General features: G+C 38.9%; 1 protein-coding gene across 9 annotated transcripts in view; it reads left to right on the plus strand.

Moving 5' to 3' along the window:
• ULK4 (unc-51 like kinase 4) overlaps nt 1–20428 on the plus strand; it is a 636882-nt gene that overhangs the window by 86627 nt on the left and 529827 nt on the right. For all 9 annotated transcript variants that reach the window (XR_014310110.1, XR_014310111.1, XR_014310112.1 and 6 more), the window contains one exon: nt 3581–3664. Coding sequence is in view for 4 of the 9 variants with exons in the window: in XM_082724762.1 (XP_082580888.1) it covers nt 3581–3664 (84 nt within the window). In the remaining 5 variants the exon portion in view is untranslated. The remainder of the gene's footprint in view (nt 1–3580; nt 3665–20428) is intronic.

A 20428-nucleotide genomic window follows, 5' to 3' on the forward strand; every position in this document is an offset into this window, starting at 1 on the left:
GCTTGAGGATGGAGGACCAGAGGAGGTTTTGCAGAGGACGGTAGGAGGCGATACATTTACAGTTTATGTATTTTTTTTTCTTCTGTCAAGAATACCTCCCACTTTGAGCCCAGGTATTCCTATTTTGTCTTTTTTTGTTGTTGTTGAGCCATTAAAGATCTTTCACCTGGACTATTGGAAGAACTCTTAGATGATCTCCTTGCTTTATTGTGTCTACTGCAGTCTATTTTCCAGACAATAGCCAGAGTGAACCTGTGAAAAACAGTGTCCCTCCTCAGAGCTCTCCTGTGCTTCTTATCTTGCTTGTTGTCACTGCCAAATCCCACCATTTGCCTTGTCGGCCCTTGTGGGCTGCCTCCACAGTGCCTGGTTGACTTTAGCTCTCACTGATGTCCTGCTCTCTTCCTCTTCCCGACATATTGACCTCCTTACAGCTCTTTGAAACTGGCATGCCACATTCCTGCCTCAACCTCATTGCACTTACTGTTCCTCCTGCTTGCAGTGATTTCACACCCTCCCCCGCCTAGAGGTTTGAGTTTTCTTTGTTTAGATCCCTTCACAGAGCTTTTTCATGGCTCTGTGCAATATGAGATGGACCCTGTCTATGGTCTTCCTCTAGCTCCTTACCCTGCTCTGGTTTTCTTTATGGTAGTCCTCACCATCTTGACTGACTTGTCTTGTTGGTTCCTCCTCCTCATCCACCTACCTCTTTCTTTTCCTCCTTGTCCTTCCTCCTCCTCCTCTTCTTTCCCCACTAAGCCTTATTAAAGCAAAAAATTTGTCTTGCTCATAGCTGTGTGGCTCTTGTTTAGAAGAATTCCTGGCACTTCACAGGTGCTTTTGTTTTTTATTTTATTTTATTTTAATTTATATATTTGACAGACAGAGATCACAAGTAGGCTGAGAGGTGTGCAGAGATCACAAGTAGGCGGAGAGGTGTGCAGAGAAAGAGGGGGAAGCAGGAGTGAGCAGGGAGCCCAATGCAGGGCTCGATCCCAGAACCCTGAGACCATGACCCAAGCCGAAGGCAGAGGCCTTGCCTTCTGAGCCACCCAGGTGCCCCTGCAGGTGCTTTTATAATGCATAACTTGCACCAAGACCAGGGGGACAGGAGGGAAGGAGCAAGGAGGCAGGGCTGGAGAGACCTGCCAGGCATGTTCAGGAAGGACTCCTTGCCTGAGTTGGATGTGTCTTGACCCTGAGCAAGGGGAAATCATGAAGGCTTTAAAGAAGGGAATCGACGTCATCTGGTTTAAATGCCAAAAAGATGACTCTGTTTTAAGATGGAGAATAGATTGGAGAATAAGAAAAGATTCTGAAACTAAATGTGAGTAAACAACGTAGGAGCAAAGTTAGGAGTGAGAAGAGGGTGTTTCAGGGAAGAGAAAGTCTACAGCACTGATGTAGTCGATGGTCCATGAAGGAGGACTGAAAAGAACCTGCTGGACTGAGTGACATGGAAGTTACCGGAAACTCAGCAAGAGCTATTTTAGGTAGTTATTTACTTTGAGGGAGGAAGTCAGAAGGCCTCTGGGAGTGTGCTGAGGTTTTAGCAGGAGGTGAGGAAGCTGGGAAAGGCAATATGAAGCCAGAATGGTTGTGAAAAGTTGGCAGGAGTGCAGGGGGCTGCAGGGGGTCTTGTTTGGAAGAAGGGCACAGTTAGCCTATTCTAGCAGAGATGGAAAGGACCCGATGGACAGGACTTTGAAAATTTAGGAGTGGTATGGGATGGTCCATAACCTGATGACTCTGGAGGAGGCAGGATGTGAATGGGATCTGAGCCCACCTGGTGCGTGTGGAGGAGCCTCTCCTGGTATAACCACTGGGTGTAAGTAATGGATGCCTTCAGGTATAGGAAAGCTGGGAGCTCTTTTCTCATGATCTCCATGACCTCTGAGGAGGGGGGAAGTAGGTGCAGTGGTGGGAGGATTCTAGGTGTGAAGCCTTCCTTTTGAAGAGGGAAGCAGTCAGAGAGGATTGGGAGGCCACAGAGTGATACTGAAAATCCCTGGGCTTGGTGACTTTAAGTCATTCAGGGACTCTCTGTGTTCTGTGATCTGCCCTCTATGAGCCCAGCTGCATAAACGTGGGCCTGGAGAAGACAAGCCATTGGCTCCCTTCGGGGTTGGGTTCCCCAGGGAAGTGAAAAGGGGATGTCAGAGAGGGAGGTATTCAGGCTTTTGGCAGGAGTGATTGGATGATAGACCAGGGCATCTAAGTGGCTGAGAGGTAGGGTAGGTGATAGATTCCAGAAAGATTGTGGTAGCTGTTTTGAATAACTGAGCTAGAAAGGGGGAAAGTTGTGTTTTGAAGTTAAATTGGGTGCTGAATTAGTGATTTGTAAGCTGCAGCAGCAGCTTGGGATGGTAATGTCTAGATTATGACTGTGTGTAGGTTTTTTTTTTTTTTTAAGATTTATTTGAGAGAGTGTGCATGTGCACGAGAGCATGGGGGAGCAGAGGGAGGAGCAGACTCGCCGTTGAGCAGGGATCCTGATGTGGGGCTCAATCCCAGGACCATCATGACCTGAGCTGAAGGCAGATGCATCACTGACTGAGCCACCTAGGTATCGCGACTGTGTGGAATTCTGTGATTAAACAAGGAAATGGTTTTAACCAGTCAATTTCTTATCATAAGTGTAAGAAACATTTGGATCAGTAAGGTACCAGTTCTAAAATTTGGATAATCTTAAAGAAATACTTTCTCTAAATAGTAACTAATTTCTTTTGCTTTAAAGTGATTAATTTCCCCACTTTTTTGTGTGGTCCCCAATTTATATTTTGAAGTTATTTGATACATTGCAAGAGGGTTTTAGGGGTTATTACCCTAATTTGGTTCTTCGGAGAGAATCATTGCTGATATCATTAAAACCTGTGGATCTGGGGCACCTGGGTGGCTCAGTGGGTTAAGCCTCTGCCTTTGGCTCAGGTCATGATCTCAGGGTCCTGGGATCGAGCCCCCATCAGGCTTTCTGCTCAGCAGGGAGCCTGCTTCCCCTTCTCTCTGCCTGTCACTCTGCCTACTTGTGTTCTCTCTTTCTGTCAAATAAGTAGATAAAATCTTCAGAAAAAAAACCCCCACCAAAAACCATGGACCTGTTAAAACCATCACTTATTTTTGTTTAGCACATTGTCTTACTAGGTAACATACTCGTCTACTTGTACTTAGGGGTTATCCTGAATATTCCTCAGAGCTCTGTATTCTGTGCTTTCAATTCATTTCAGATAATGTAATACCTTTTGGGTGGGAATACCTGTCTTATCAGCTACAGTTACCAATAGAGTAGTTTCTCTACCAGCTGGATCATACTGTCATTTCTCACTTCTTTTCGTCTGGCTCCTGATGAAGGGGTCCGATGAACATCACCACGTACACTCTGATGAGAAAGAGAAATCCCTTGTATGTACAAAGTGGTAAAAGACCCCCTACCGAGGTCAGAATTGTCAGATAATCAGCACTCCTTTACATAGAATATTAAGAAGTTTTAGATAGTTTGTGTATTTGAAATGGTCTTTTTCTTGAACGGATTAATATCTTTTGTGCTGTTAGCTTCACTGCCTTTCCTTCCGCTTCATTTTAGGAAGAAAAAAAAAAGAACCCTAGAGAGTGTTGGACCGTTCCCTTGGCCGCTTATACAGTGCTAATGAGGTGCCTTCGGGAAGGGGTAAGCCTCCTTTGTTGTCCTCTGTAGACACCTGCCATTGTAATAACCCTTCAGGCACTCTGTGCGGATGTAGCCTGCAGCAGTGCAGGAGCTTGTCAGCCCAGTATTGCTCCTGAATTTCAATAATCCCAACATGCTGCCGTGAGCAAGTGACCTACAGCAGAGCACGTGTAAAAACCAGCTAGCTTTCTCCTTCACTTTTGACAAAGTCTTGCCTTTTAAAAGATGATAACAAGCACAAACAATGTAAGTAGATTTTTACTAACATGTTCTCAGTCCTCCCCTGCTTTTAAGCTTATTGAGACACCAGTTTAGTAAGCAAGGGGTATGCAGGGACTTTTCTGTGAGCCTCAAAAGCCCCCTGATTATCTTGTCAGGTTGCCATTTTGCAGTTCAGAAACAGGAAGCTTCCACTGGTACCCATGGATTTTTAATATTAAATAGTGTTTATTTCGTGATTTTCCCCCCCCAGTTTATTCACTGTCCTTCTCATACTGTTGTTTGTGGCTGAAAAATCAGCCAACTGTCTAACCAACTGACCAGTATATGTAGCTCCTGTGTGTTGCTGTGCAAAGGACTTGGTAGCTGACCTGAAAGGTTTGTAATTTCTGTTGGCTTTAAACCATTTGACATGGCTTCACCCAAAGCAAAGCCATAGGCGAAAAACATTCCTTAAGGAGTGAAAAAAATATGTCACAATAAACATCCTCCTTTTGAGTTCATTACTTGCTGCATTGTATGGAAGTGGAATGATGTTGCAAGTGTAGAAGAGCTCTGCGAGGTTTGCCCCCTAGTGATCCAGAAGTGAAGCTTGAACACTTCCTAGTCCATAGGGTTGGATGTGTTGTCAGCTGTTGTTACGGGACTTGAATAAAGCTGGTAAGTCATACTTTATCAGTAATATGAGAATTAAGGCCTGTTTATCTGTAGTCCTAAGATATGTTTCAGTTTACCATTCAAGGCCTCAAGCTAAGCACACTTGGGGGCACACAGATGAAGAAGGTGAATATTCTCTTTACACACTGATCCCATCTATTGCAGGAGATAAAGATAAAAATATAAAGTGGAATATGTCGAGTGTATAAATGTGAACAAAATTTGGGAACTCAAGGGAGAAAGGAGTCTTCTAGAAACTTAACAGTGTAAAGAAATTTATACAACTTTGTATTTTAATTTTTAAAAGTTAGATTAATGTGTAGTAAAAGATGATTAGTTCTAGTCCATGGGATTGTATCCTTTATTGAATATCTTCTCCCCATCCCCTGCTGTGTTTATCACTGTATATGTAATATGAAGAATAATGTCTGATATCCATGTATATTGTTGTTAAATAATTATTAATAATTATAATGACATTTTATATTTTAGTAGCACATGTACCTTTCAATGTCTTGGTATATATGACAGGTCTTGTGTATTTTTCATGAAGAGGGAGGGAAGTCCAGGACTCTATAACTAATGAAAATTTTATTTTCTATCTGAAAAGCAGTTAGATATGTGCTTGGCACACGTGCCCCTTGCTTTTCAAAAGTTCATGTTACCCTGCTTCACTTTTACAAAAGACCCATGTTAGCACTTGTTTTCTCTAATTGAAAGAAATGGGAAGAGGATTTCTGCTTCTATGAAAAAAGATGAAAAGCAAAAATAGCCTTCAGATTTGTTTTGCAGCGAGTTGTTATACAGGCAGGCCTTCCCCGCCCTGTAAAGCAGGGAGAGTGGCCCTGCCGTGTTTCTTCCTTTCCCTGGAACTCTACTCAGCATCTCAGCATCAAGCCACCATGGCTTTGAACCGCCGTGTCTTTGAGTGTCTGGGCTTTGTCTGGATGTATTATCCTCATCTGTTAACAAGATGTGTCCTAAGATATCAGAGAAGCCTGAGAGAAGTTATTTTTGGGGTCTGGGACTACTCAAAATCTTGTCTATTTAAATTAATGTAATTGCTCTTCACTTTACACCATTGGGGCATGTTCCAGGAACACAGTACTTTTGGATAGTGGGGGAAACCTGAACTTTAACTTTGTCTCTGTAAAAGAGATAAAGTAAGGGATGATTATATCCTGCCCTAGAAAAAGGTTTCTGTCTTTACAAAAATAACTCAATTGTAGCAGTTCTTTAATGTAATAGGTATAATGACTTTAAGACATAGTTGAGGGTAAATAATTAAGCCTCTTATCTTCAACAATTAAAACCTTTTTCCAGGTAGGAAAACTGTTTTCCCAGAACCTACTGATGTTTCTGAATGTAGGTTCTTTTTTGTGAAATATACATTATAAACAAAAGAACATGTGAAATTTTTGTGTATGCTTATATGTATGGCTAAAAGCACACACTTAGATATACCCACTCTTGAAGGAAGTGAAAAGGGCTGGTGGCTTATAGAATTCTTCTCTGTCCCTCTTGGATTGCAGCTTGCTTTTTCTTTTAAGGAGTAGCCACTATTCTGACTTTATGATAAATACTCCTAAGTTTTGTTTTTTTTGTTTTTTTTAAAGATTTTTTCTTTTATTTGACAGAGATCACAAACAGGCAAAGAGGCAGGCAGAGAGAGAGGAGGAAGCAGGTTCCCTGCTGAGCAGAGAGCCCGAAGTGGGGCTCAATACCAGAACCCCAGGATCATGACCCGAGCTGAAGGCAGAGCCTTTAATCCGCTGAGCCACCCAGGCGCCCCCAAGTTTTTTTTTTTTTTTTATCATGTTTCCATCTTTGATTGTATTGCTAGACATTTCTTCCTTTCCTTCCTTCTTTCTTTCCTTCTTTTGTTTTCTTTCTTTCTCTCTTTCTTTCGAGGGAGGGACAGAGGGAGATGGAGAGAGAGAATCTTAAGCAGGATTCTTGCCCAGCCCAATGTGGGAGGCTTGATCTCACGACCCTGAGATCATGACCTGAGCCAGAATCAAGAGTTGGATGCTTAAGCGACTGAGCCACCCAAGTGCCCCTATATTGCTAGATATTTCATTGCCTGATTCTTAAGGCTAAACGTCATATAAATAAATGGCACCAAATCCTGTGGAGACTTAATTCTTTAGCTCCAATGTTAGGTCAAGATTGATACATGCTGTGAATCACCAGGTTCACACACTTCACAGCACTCACCTGTACCCCTGGGGATAAAAATATATGTTTATAAAAAATAAGAAATTATATAAAAAAAATAAAAAAAGTTTATAAGAGGGCAAAAAAAAAAAGATTGATACATGCTAATTATGAAAACTGTCATTCATTTATACTACTGTGTAGTATGTTGTTAGAATACATGCTTCAATATACATAGAAACATGTGTACATCAATTATACTCCTACTGGTAGGGTATAAAAGTACCCCTTAACTCACATCTCGAACATTTGATATAGTCAGACTCTAAATTTTTGCAAATTTCATGGACATTAAATATTTTCTCATAATAGTTTTAATATTCATTTTTGTGATTACTGATAGGATCACCATCTTATTTATTTATTTATTTTTTTCATTTTGGTTTTACATTGCTTTGCAGGAATTCTGTATACTGCCTCCCTTACTGCAAGCCTATTGTTATAAAATGTTTGAAATATTAGAAAAGGAAAGAAAACTATAATGATGACCTTTATTTCCATCACTTAGTTTCAACAGTTTTTAACATTTTGCTCTTCTTTCTTTGTTGTGGTATAGGTGTATATATTCATGTGTACATGCATTTATTACTCGTTTACTCATTTCTTTATTTTCTGAACTGTTTGAAAAGATTGCAGACATAATGGCACTCTACCCACTGGAATTATGTGTTCTGGATATTCTGTTTTAATGTGTTACAGATATTTTGTGATTTATGGTTGGACTTTTCATTTTCTTTATAGTGTCTGTTGATAAGCAGAAGTTTCTCATTTTAATATAGCTAAAATTATCAATCTGCTTCATTATGATTTGTGGTTTTTGGGTCTTAAATGCTTCTCTTCTTCATCATTAAGATGGTCTATTCCATTTTCTTTTTTTTTTTTTAAGATTTATTTATTTATTTGGCAGAGAGATCACAAGTAGGCAGAGAGGCAGCAGACAGAGAGGGCAAAGCAGGCTCCCTGCTGAGCAGAGAGCCCGATGTGGGGCTCGATCCCAGGACCCTGAGGTCATGACCTGAGCTGAAGGCAGAGGCTTAACCCATTGAGCCACCCAGGCACCCCATCCATTTTCTTCTAAAAGCTTTATTTTCCCTTTTTCTATTTAGAACTTTAATCTGTTTGCAATTATTTTGTGCGTGTGGTGCTATGTATGGGTAGTTTTATTTTAAAAAGTAATATGGATATCTGATCTCCCAGCATTATTTAATGAGAAGGTCGCCCTGTCCCCAGGTCTACAGTGTCCCCTGTGCCATCAATGTCTCTTCCTGGGCTCTGTTGGACTATTATCTGTCTCTGTGCCATACCATCCAAATATTTTCTATTATTTAATAATTTTTAAGTGGGGAGCCTTTCCCTACTAACATAATCTTTTCATTTTCTTTATGATTTTATTTATTTAAGAGAGAGCATGTACAAGAGAGAGAGCATGAGCACTTGGGATAGGAAGAGTGAGCAAGAGGCTTGATACAGGACTTGATCCCAGGACCCTGGGATCATGACCTGAGCCAAAGGCAGACACCCAATCATCTGAGCCACCTAGGCACCCCAACATAATCTTTTCCAAGAGTTTCTTAGCTATTTTTGTTCCTTTCACTTGTGTATAGCTTTTACAACACCTCTTCAGGTGCGCCCGTTGGTATCTTAAGAATATATCTGTAAATAAATTTGAAGAGAATTAGTTGATATTAGAAGATGGAGGGTCTACTCAGTGAGAAGACTTATAATAGGAAAATGATACATTTGATTGAAAAAGCTGAATTAAGGAAACTGAAGTTTCTTTGAATTCTTGAAGACATTTAGCTAATGTATTTATTGCTTAAGTTAACTCTCTCAGATGTAGGTCTCATTCTTTGCAGCTAACATTTCTGAGACCTATATGATGTCCTAGCTGGGTACAAGAAAAGTAATGAATTAAGACACTGCCCTCCCTTCATTTTTTTAGGAAAGAGAGAATTATTTTTTACCTCCGTTCTGTGTGTCTGCCTTTTATTGTTGTTTTTGTAACTTAATTTGCTTTGGTTTCTTTGTGTAGTCACTAAGACATTTCCGGCTGTGAACTGTTTTCTTTCTCTAGTGTTAGCTGTATCTCACTAGTTTTGACATATAGTGTTTCCAATGTTGCTGTTTTATTGATAGTCCCCAGTTCTCATTTTAAATTTGTCCTTACTCCAGGGTTATTTATGAGATGGTTAAAACTTTTTAAGGTGGGTAGGATTTTATTGTCTTTCCCCTCCCTTTGTTAAAATAGTGAAGTTGCGTTACCTTATCAAGAAAGTGGTTTGTCCGGGGCACCTGGATGGCTCAGTTGTTAAGCATTTGCCTTCAGCTCAGGTCGTGATCCCAGGGTCCTGGCATCAAGTTCCATATCGGGGCTCCTTCTCAGTGGAGAGCCTGCTTCTCCTTCTCCCTCTCCTGGTCCCCCTGCTTGTGCTTGTGCACGTGCTCTTTCTCGCTCTCTCTCTCTAACTGTTGCTCTCTGGCAAATAAATAAATAAATAAATAGATAGATAGATAAATATCTTAAAAAAAAATTCCCCAAAACGTTGTTTGTCCTATTTCTATTTGGATGAAAAAAAATTGTGGTAAAGTACACATAACATAAAACTTAACCACTTTAACCATTAAGCATATAGTTCTGTGAAATTGAGTACATTTACATTGCTGTGCTATTTCTTTTGTTTTAAATATAGTGAGATGTCCTTATTGCCTCACTGAACTGAGTTTTTTTTCTGCATCAAAACTTAATAATGTGTCTTGTTGAATATGGGCCATTGGTTATGGGCCTGGTAAAAACCAGGATTTTACCCCTTTTCTTTCTTTTCTCTAATTTCTGCATTGGGAAGAAAGCAGTATAGAAATTTTACTTCATTTTAATTTGATATGTAGACTTCTTAGAAGCCAATTTTAGTTTTAAATTATAAAATTTTTTTGTTTATTACATATAGAAAATTGGCTTTGCCATGAGATATTTGTAAGTGTTGTAAGAATAAAGCATTTTAAAATCAAATACATTGAGACACTGGATTAAACAAGGTTGGACAGTTTTGGTCTTTTTTAGTACTTTTCAGAGCTTATAATTATGACTCTACTTGGGATAGTGTATGCAACATTTTCAAAGCAATTTGCCCACAGACCCACCTTATCCTATGTCATTGTGGGATGCACTTTGGGAGAGGAAGCTATGAACTGACACAGACTGTTGGGAGTTTTAAGATAGTTTTCAGTAGATTTTCTCTAAAGTTACCTAAAATATTATGAATATGTTTTCCAAATAGCAAACCTACTTTCTGAACATGATTTCTGTAACTTTTAACAATGGTGATAGAGATGCAAATTAGTTATTTTTGTCCTTGTTACAGTTGTCAGGTGGAGAGAGGGGAAATATTTAGAGTAAGAGACATGTGGTGGACCACAAAAACAATAGGAAGATCTGGTGTGACTGTTGAAAAAGGAGTATGGCAGTATGGAAGGAAAGGTTTTCATGACACTGACTGACTTTAAGAATTGGGGCTAGCATTTCAGAGACCTTGAGCTGGGAGACAGAGGACGTGAATTTCAATCCCTCATGTGCTACTCTTTAGTTGTTATATCTTGGTCAAGGTCTAGGTGCCCTACCTGGTGGTATTTCTTACATAGGAGGACACTTGTTCTTGATGATTTTCCATGAGCTTCTGAGGTGGGCCCCTTCTGAGTCTGACAAATTTCCCTTCCGTTTCTTTGACCTTTATGTTTACATACAGTAGTTCCCTCCTTGGGATCACTGCTGTAATGATCTCAGGAGTATTTGGCAATGAACTTCCATGATGTATGTTTTATATATGCATGGAATAAACAGGATGAGAAAGGTGACATTTCTCTGTTTGTTTTAATCCAGGTAGGTAGCAGCCCATTTTACAACCCCAAAGAAGCTGGAAATAGGTCCTAGACAATTTTCACATATTTGGAAGAAAAGATTAATTTGTGTATTTCTATTTGATCAACCACATGTTTTTTGATAGCCTCTGTAATAATCTGCAATAATTATAGGTGCTAAACTGACATGGCGTAGGTTGTAGTTAAAAATATGAGTTTAAAAAAATAAACTGTTGGCTTTATTGTTTTATTTCTGAATAATATTCAATAATTTTGGAGTAACAATTATTTTAAGAGGAAATAAGAGGAAATTTCATTTTTAAACTAGAGCTCTTTTTTTTTTTTTTTAAGGAAACTCTGGTAAAACTATTTATGTGTTTAATTAGAAAAGACTGGGCTTGAATTAGTATGAAGTGCCAGAGATCTTAACCACTATATGTATTGTCTTTGAAATGTTTTAGACAACTAGGGTTCCTAAAACAAAGAGAGAAATGAGTTAAAATTCTTGGTTTTTGATAAAGGTTAAAGCTTTTCTATATTTTCTGATTTTGTTATTGTAACAGTTTATTTTATCCTCTAATGAAGAAATATGTGTGCCTCAACATCAGGTTCTTTCTCAGTACTCACTGCTCTGATGGCATTTTTGCAGTGAGACTGGGCAACATGTATGTGGAATAGAAATGATCCAGTGTTTTCTTTAGTACTATGCATGATTTTTTTTTTTTTTGATCTAAGTATAGTATACTTATTTGATGGTACATGACAAGGTTAGTGCTCCCCAAGCTGGGGAGGTTGGAAACTGTGTAGAAGTCAAGAGATTCTCAGTGTGTTGGGGAAAGAGTTGGGGCAAGGACTCCTCAGCAGCTGAGGGCCTCTTTTTCCTCTTGCTCTAATGGGGTCTAGGGTCCAGAGGGCTCTTACTCCTTGGAGGCTGTGTGGCCCATAAAGTCCATCACCTGGTTGTTATAGCCGAATTCATTCTAATATCAGGAAATGAGCTTGATGAAGTGGTCCTTGAGAGCAATGTCAGTCCCAGCATTGAAGGTGGAAGAGTGGGTGTCACTGTTCAAGTCACAAAAGACACTTGGTCCTCAGCCCAGGATACTCTTGAGGGGACCCTTTAGCAACTTCTTGATGTCATTATATTTGACAGCTTTCTTTAGGTGGCAGGTCACATCCATGACTGACATGTTGGAGGTAGGGACCTGGAAGGTCATGTTTGTGAGCTGCTTAATCAGCCCAGGGATAATCTGGCCTATAGCTGTGGCAGTACCAATAGAATGTTCTGGGCAGCCCTTTGACCATCATGCCACAGCTTCCCAAAGGGGCTGTCCAAGATCTTCTGGGTGGCAGTGATGGCATGGAGTCATGAGTCTCTCCATGATGCCAAAGTTGTGATGGATGATCTTGGCTAGAGGGGCCAGGGAGTTGGTGGTGCAGAAAGCATTGCTATCAGTCTTTAGGGAGTTGTCATACTTCTGGTTCTTGCCTATCACAAACATGGGGACATTAGCAGAAGGGGAAGGGATGATGATTCTCTTGGCCCAAACTTCCAAGTGAGCTGAGGTGGTGCCTTGCCTTATCCATGGTGGTGAAGACCTCTTTGGACTCCACAACATACTTAGCACCAGCATCACCCCATTTGATATTGGCAGGATCTCACTCCTGGAAGATGGAGATGGGCTTTCCATTGATGCAAGTTTTCTGTTCTCAGTCTTGACTATGCTGTTGAATTTACCAGGGGTGGAATCATACAGGAACATGTAGACCATGTAGTTGAGGTAAATGAAGGGGTCATCTATGATGACAGTATCCATTTTGCCAGAGTTAAAAGCAGCCCTGGTGACCAGGCACCCAATATAGCCAAATCACTTTACTTTCACCTTCACCATCATGTTTTAGGGGTATGGCTGGCACTGCATCAAAAGATGCAGCCATCTGTTGAATAGGAAGGAGCAGAGAGCCACTATTCATAATGCTTTGAATGCTATTCAGTAAAATGTAGAAGGGCTTACTAAGTAAAGTAAGGTGGAGTTACCTAATGTGTTTTGAAGTAAACCTTTGAGAATGGTATGAGGAATTGATCCTCAATTCTTTTTTTTTTTTTTTAAAGATTTTATTTATTTATTTGACAGAGAGAGAGCACAAGTAGACAGAGAGACAGGCAGAGAGAGAGAGAGAGAGAGAGAGAGAGAGAGGGAGGAAAGCAGGCTCTCCACTCAGCAGAGAGCCCGATGCGGGACTCGATCCCAGGACCCTGAGATCATGACCCGAGCCGAAGGCAGCGGCTTAACCCACTGAGCCACCCAGGCACCCCTGATCCTCAATTCTGATCCTGAATTAGTACCAAGTGAGATAGACCAGCTTTCAGAGATGTGTTGTAGGGTAATAAGCACAAAGCATGGCATTTTCCATTCAAGGGTGAGGTTGCATCTCCTCTCTTCCTGTGGCAGATAACTTCACAGGGGAGGCTTCAGAGTTTGGCTTTGCTGAGTTCAGTATGTGAGAACTGGTAAAATATCAATTGTAATATGTTTCAAGGATTTATATTGGTTGGATTTCTGTGTAAATTTTCATTTTCATTTGACTTATTTTTATCCCACTACATGCTTTGCACTGTTAACAAATTCTATAGCTCTTCTGTTTCTTACTCATTTAATACCTTTCCTTAGAGTTTTTCTATTTATCTTTTTATTAATATTTTTAGCTTATGGTATTATGGTTAGAGGAAATGGCATATGTATGATTTCAGTCCTTTAGAATTTGTTGAGACTTCTTTCATGACTCAGTATGTGTATACTGAGGGGGAAAAAGCGAATTCTCTCATTGTTGGATAATGTGGTTTTTTCTGTCCATTAGGTCAAGCTTATTAATCTGTTAGGGATATAAATCTTCTGTATCTATGCTGATTGCTTCTTGTCTGTTTATTTTATCAGCTACTGAGATAGGTTTGAAATGCCTTCTTTGGTACATTTGCAATTTTGTGTTTTGCCTTTATGTATTTTGAATATTAGTTATTAGACATATAAAAATATATATATTTCCCTTGGCTTATTGAAATTATCATTATCTTGTTACTTAAAAATTCAACAGTATAGGGCGCCTGGCTGGCTAAGTTGGCAGGGCATGTGACTCTTGATCTTGAAGTCATGCTTTCAAGTCCCATGTAAGGTGTATAAGTAATCATAAGATTACTTATGAATAAATAAAATTTAAGAAAATCACCAGTAATGTTTATTGTTCAAAGCCCATTCTGTCTTTAATTTAGTTTTACGATCCTGTGCTGGTTACATATGACTGGCATATCTTTTTTTTTTTTTTTTTTTTTAAGATTTTATTTATTTATTTGACAGATCACAAGCAGGCAAAGCAGGTGGAGAGAGAGGAAGGGAAGCAGGCTCCCTGCTGAGCAGAGAGCCCGATGCGGGGTGGTATCCTAGGACCCTGGGATCATGACCTGAGTGGAAGGCAGAGGCTTTAACCCATTGAGCAACCCAGGCACCCGAGAAAATTAATTCTTAAAAGCAAACAAACAAACAAACAAAAACCCAGTAACAGTCTATAAGACACCTTCATGAACAGAACTGGAAGGAAACACATTTCCCATCAGTTTGTAGGGATGTTACATCCTCATGGACCAACAGCACATGATGCCAAGGGGTGGCTTCCTAAGGCCCACAGCTGGCTGAACAGAAAAAGCCCTAAAATGCCTACTTCAGTTTCGATCCAGTATGCTCCTTAAGTTTCTGAACCGTTGTGAATATGTATATACATGGAGAGTTACCTATTTTAAGAATCTAAGGTTTTTGAAATTCATTATCAGCTTATCATCAGAGGTGTATCCATACCCTCTTGCCTTGATTTATTTTTATTTAAAAATTTTTTTTATTAACATATAATGTATTATCAGCCCCAGGGGTACGAGTGTGTGAATCGCCAGGTTTACACACTTCATAGCACATACCTTCCTTAATGTCCATAACGCCACCACTCTCTTCCTACCATCTTCCTCCCAGCAACCCTCAGTTTGTTTTGTGAGATTAAGAGTCTGTTATGGTTTGTCTCCCTCCTGATCCTATCTTGTTTCATTTATTCTTTTCCTACCCCCTAAACTCCCCACGTTGCCTCTCAACTTCCTCATATCAGGGAGATCATATGATAATTGTCTTTCTCTGATTGACTTATTTCGCTCAGCATAATACCCTCTAGTTCTATCCATGTCGTCGCAAATGGCAAGATTTCATTTCTTTTGATGGCTGCATAGTATTCTGTTGTGTATGTATACCACATCTTCTTGATCCATTCATCTGTTGATGGACATCTAGGTTCTTTCCATAGTTTGGCTATTGTGGACATTGCTGCTCTAAACATTTGGGTGCACGTGCCCCTTCAGATCACTACATTTTATCTTTAGGGTAAATACCCAGTCATGCAATTGATGGTTGTAGGGTAGCTGTATTTTCAACTTTTTGAGGAACCTCCATGCTGTTTTCCAGAGTGGTTGCATCAGCTTGCATTCCCACCAACAGTGTAGGAGGGTTCTCCTTTCTCTACATTCTCTCCAGCATCTGTCATTTCCTGACTTGTTAATTTTAGCCATTCTGACTAGTGTGAGGTGGTATCTCACTGTAGTTTTGATTTGTATTTCCCTGATGCTGAGTGATATGGAACACTTTTTCATGTGTCTGTTGGCCATCTGGATGTCTTTGCAGAAATGTCTGTTCATGTCCTCTGCCCATTTCTTGATTGGATTATTTGTTCTTTGGGTGTTGAGTCTGATAAGTTCTTTCTAGATTTTGGATACTAGCCTTTTATCTGATATGTCGTTTGCAAATATCTTCTCCCATTCTGTCAGTTTTCTTTTTTTTTTTTTTTTAAGATTTTATTCATTTATTTGACAGATCACAAGTAGGCAGAGAGGCAGGCAGAGAGAGAGAGAAGAGGAAGCAGGCTTCTTGCTGAGCAGAGAGCCCGACACGGGGCTCCATCCCAGGATCCTGGGATCACGACCTGAGCCGAAGGCAGAGGCTTAACCCACTGAGCCACCCAGGTGCCCCTAGTTTTCTTTTAGTTTTGTTGACTGTTTCCATTGCTGTGCAAATGCTTTTGATCTTGACAAGTCCCAATAGTTCATTTTTGCCCTAGCTTCCCTTGCCTTTGGCAGTGTTCCTAGAAAGAAGTTACTGGGATGAGGTCAAAGAGGTTGCTGCCTGACTGGTATATCTTTACCATTCTCTTATTAGCCTTTCTGGTGGAATAACTTTTTTTTTTTTTGGTTTGTTTGTTTGATGTGTCTCTTTGCTGTGTTAAAAAAACTTTTTTGCTTTATAGTTTTTCTTTAGTATTTATTCCATTTATATTGTAGTTGTTGGTATAGTTGTCTTTATAGCTACTATCTTATTTAGTGCTTTTGTTTATTCTCTTTTGTGTTTATATTTTTCTTCATGTCTTTTTTTTAAATAATTCCTTTTATTCTTTTAGTAGTTATTCTCCTGCTCTTGTTTTTTAAATCTATTATTTCTGTGAATACAATTGTAGGGTGACAATATTTTTAACAATTAAAGATATTGTTTTAGTGTCTTTTGATTGTACTTGTTGCTGTTAAGAAATTAGCTGTTAGAACAACTGTGGCTCTTTTGAAAGAGATACTCTAAATCAAGTGAGGACCTACTTATACTTTTAGCTTTTGGACTTCCCCTCCTGCAATATCCTTTCCCTAAGAGACATCTTCAGCCCCCAACCCAGATCAATGAGGGGCCAGGTTGATGGGAGACTACTTTTTCTTCATCTCTATTATATACTTGGTTATAATACACGGGAAGCTCTAGCTTTAATTGGGGCTGGGTTTTCATCTAACTTCCAGTTTGCATGTGCTCTGACCTTCCCTCTCATTCTTCTTGTTCATCTTGTCAGACAAATGCTCTCAGTGTAAACATCAGCTTGAGAGCTCTCGGTACCTCTCAGGGTTCTTGCCTGTACAGTCACTGGCCTAAGAATTTGGTATTAGTTAGTTCATTGATTCTTTTAAGAAGGTTTATTTTCTTATTTTTTATTGAGCATTTTTAGTCACTTTTAGAGGGAATTGTCCAGATATGTAGCCCACTATATATCAAGACATAGAAATCCTATTCTATTGAATTGACTAGACTGAATGAATTACTGAAACAGTAAACCAAACAAAATAAACTCCAGGTACCTGGAAATCTTTAGAAGAAATCTCATGGTTTTACTAAATCAACAAATGTGAAAATAATTAATGTCAGTATTTTAGATGTTAATTTTGGTACTCTTTTTGGAAAAGTAGGCATGTAGACTAACATTGGCAGCAATTCTTTTTTAAGTCTACATTGGAATTGCTAACATTATTAAAAAATAGTACAGCTCTTCATTAATAAGCCTAGTCATCATAGCTTATTTTCATAGGATAATTTTTAATCGTCATAGGTTTTATCCTCATAATATGATGAAATAGGTCTTTGATTTGAATGACAGATAATAGTGCAATCCAGTTATCCCTTCCAAAGAGTTAATTAAGCAGAAAATAGAACCAATCTTACTGCTTATATCGTGTCCCACAGGGGATTTCAGAGGGACTAGGATAGCTCATTTCAGGTAGTAGCAAGTTGAATTGGCCTGACAGCCTCACTGAGTTTATAGAGCACTGAGATGACACATGGCTTCTTTCCAACCTAAGTGTTAAAGTAGTGGTGGTTTTCCAGTCTTGGGAATGAGTCCTCTAGGAATTGACTGACAGTTGTGATGGAAAGCACATGTTAAGGTATTTGAGAAGGTCCTTCCTCCTCTCAAATTGCACTTTCCCCCCTATATGCAGGTCAAAGGTTCAGAACCTAATGAGAAGACACAGAACAAGGCATATGGGACAAAAATAACATACGTGTATGTACTGAGAGCTAGGGAGGGTGGAAGATGTAGCTTATTATTTTTGGACAAGTAGTCTCCCTTATATTGCACTCCCATGTTAGGGAATTTTTACACTGCCCAGGTACAGCTTCACTCTCCAAGTGGAATACCCATTTAGATAAGACTTAAGATGGGGAATATGAGAAGACATCTCTGTGTGGTTGGGACTGGGCTCAAGGAAAAAGGGGCAGGAGTTGAGCTGAGCAGTTAGGCATGCTCAGTTTATTTTTTCATAATTTCCAACTAGGTGTAGCATTTTATTTTCTCTTGAGTAGAATAAATAAAGGAACAGAGGGAGGATGAACAGGTTATATAATTTTGTTCTCACCATATACAAGGAAACATCAGGAATGGAGAGGAAGCAGTGAAGAAGTTCAGGTATCTTTAAAGCTTTTTTTCCCCTAGGAGCCATACAATTTATACTCTATGATATTAATAGTAGGATGAAAAACTAAAATGTTAAAATATGCTACTTTTTATGACTTGGTTAAGTGTCCATGTATGTTGTTTAATTTCTAAACTGCCTTGTGTTTTATTATTTTGATAAATGCCCAAGGATGTGTAGCTTGTAGAATGTAAAATAATTGTGCGAGCCTAGATCTAACTCTGTGTCTTCTATTTTATTTTACATTTTCATGAAAAATAAATAATTTTTGATTGAAAAAGTAATGTGTACTCTTAACAATTCAAATAATGTAAACATATCCTAAGTAAAATTAGTGGACCCCACTACCCCCAGCTCACGCATACTATACTGTTAACAGGTGTTATATCTCTTTTTATGTCTTTCCTTTACTTATATACTTACATATGTATATTTTCTTGTTAAATAAACATGGGGTTACATTATGCATACAATTTTTAAGATTTTATTTAATTGACAGACATAGCGAGAGAGGGAACGTAAGCAGGGGGAACTGCAGAGGGAGGGAGAAGCAGGATCCCCGCTGAGCAGGGAGCCCAGTGTGAGGCTTGATCTCAGGACCCTGAGATCATGACCCGAGCAGAAGGCATGCTTAATGACTGAGCCATCCAGGTGCCCCGGCATACAATTTTTAATACAGTTTTCAAATTTCAATTGACATATAACTTACATAAATTACTCAGATATTTAGTGTGTATGTATTGCAAATATTTTCTCCCATTCTAAAACTCTATGAAGCATAATGGTGTCATTATGGGTAGAAATTTATTTTTTATGGGGGTTACTTTGCCAATTTTTTCTTTTATGCTTAGTGCCTTTTTTTTCCTAAGAAAGCTTTGCCTACCCTGAAATAGCCAATACATTCTTTATGATCTCGTCTAGAAGCTTTTTTGTTTTAGCTTTTGCATTTAAGTCTGTGACTCATCTCAAATTAATTTGTAGTATAGAGTTTCATGGGATGTTTTATGGTTCAGAACATAGTCCAACATGGTAACGTTTTGTTTGATCTTGAAAAGGACATCGTGTTTTACTTCTGTTGAATAGAGTGTTATATCTGTGTCAAAATTGGTTGATTGTATTATCTTTCTATATCCTTATTGAGTTTCTGCTACTTACTCTGTCAGTTATTGAGAAAGAATATGGAGTTTCTCAGCTACAGTTGCGGGTTTTTCTATGTACTCTCTCAATTTTATCAAGTTTTGCCTCAGGTATTTTGAAGTTCTGTTGTTAAGAGGCATAGTTAGGATTGTTATATCTTCTTGTTGAATGAGTCTTTGTGAAATGATCTTTATCTATCCCTGGAGATAATTTTTGCTCTGGAATCTGCTTTCCTGAAGTAGTATAGCCCTTCTGGCTTTCTTTTAATCACATTAGCATGATATATATTTTCCATTCTTTTATTTTTAACTTGTGAATTTATTTATAAGGGGTTTCTTGCAGATAGCCTATATGTGAGTCTTGTTTTTTAAAAAAATCTAATTTGAGAATCTCTACCTTTTAATTAGTATGTTTAGACTTTTATATTTAGTGTGATTGTTGAAATAGGTTTAAATCTGCCATTTATGTTCAGTTTGTTCACCCATCATTTTGTTTCCTTTTTTCTTTTCCTGCCTTCTTTTGAAATTGACTTTTAAATGATTCCATTTTATCTCCTCTATAGAGTTATTACTCATTTTTCTTTACAGTATTAATCTCTAACATATTACAATTGACTTTCAAGTAATGATACATGGATTCATACAGATAAGAACTTTGTATAAGAAGCTTACACCAGAACTTACTGTATATAATGTTATATAAATTTATATATCCTATATAAGAAATCTATATAAGGCCATTACACCAGGATATATCTAGTACTCCATTTCTAGCCTATTATTGTACATTTTACTTCTACATGTTTTGTTTTTTGTTCTATATATATATTTATAAATTTTACTTATTTATTTGACAGATCACAAGTAGGCAGAGAGGCAGGCAGGCAGAGTGAGGAAGAGAAGCAGACTCCCTGCTGAGCAGAGAGCCCGATGTAGGGCTCGATCCCAGGACTCTGGGATCATGACCCGAGTTGAAGGCAGAGGCTTTAACCCACTGAGCGACCCAGGCACCCCTGTTCATATATTTTAAAAGATTTTACTTATTAGAGTGCACACATGAGTGGGATGGGTGAGGGGCACAGGAGGAGGCAGAGGGAGAAGCAGGGTGCGTGGCTTGATCCCAGGATCCTGGGATTATGAGCTTAGCTGAAGGCAGATGCTTAACAACAGAGTCACCCAGGCGACCCTGTTGTTGTACCTATTGAGGTACAACTGACACAATTTTAAGTGTGATATAGTGATAATTTGATCTATATATACAAGGTGAAAGGATTCCCCCACTGAGTTAATTAAAACATCAATCACCTCATATATTTACCTCTCTCTTCTTTTTTGGATGAGTGCATTTGTATTCTACTCTTTAAGTAAATTCCCATT

The sequence above is a fragment of the Mustela nivalis genome (assembly GCF_964662115.1).
Source record: "Mustela nivalis genome assembly, chromosome: 1".
Lineage (NCBI taxonomy): Eukaryota > Metazoa > Chordata > Mammalia > Carnivora > Mustelidae > Mustela > Mustela nivalis.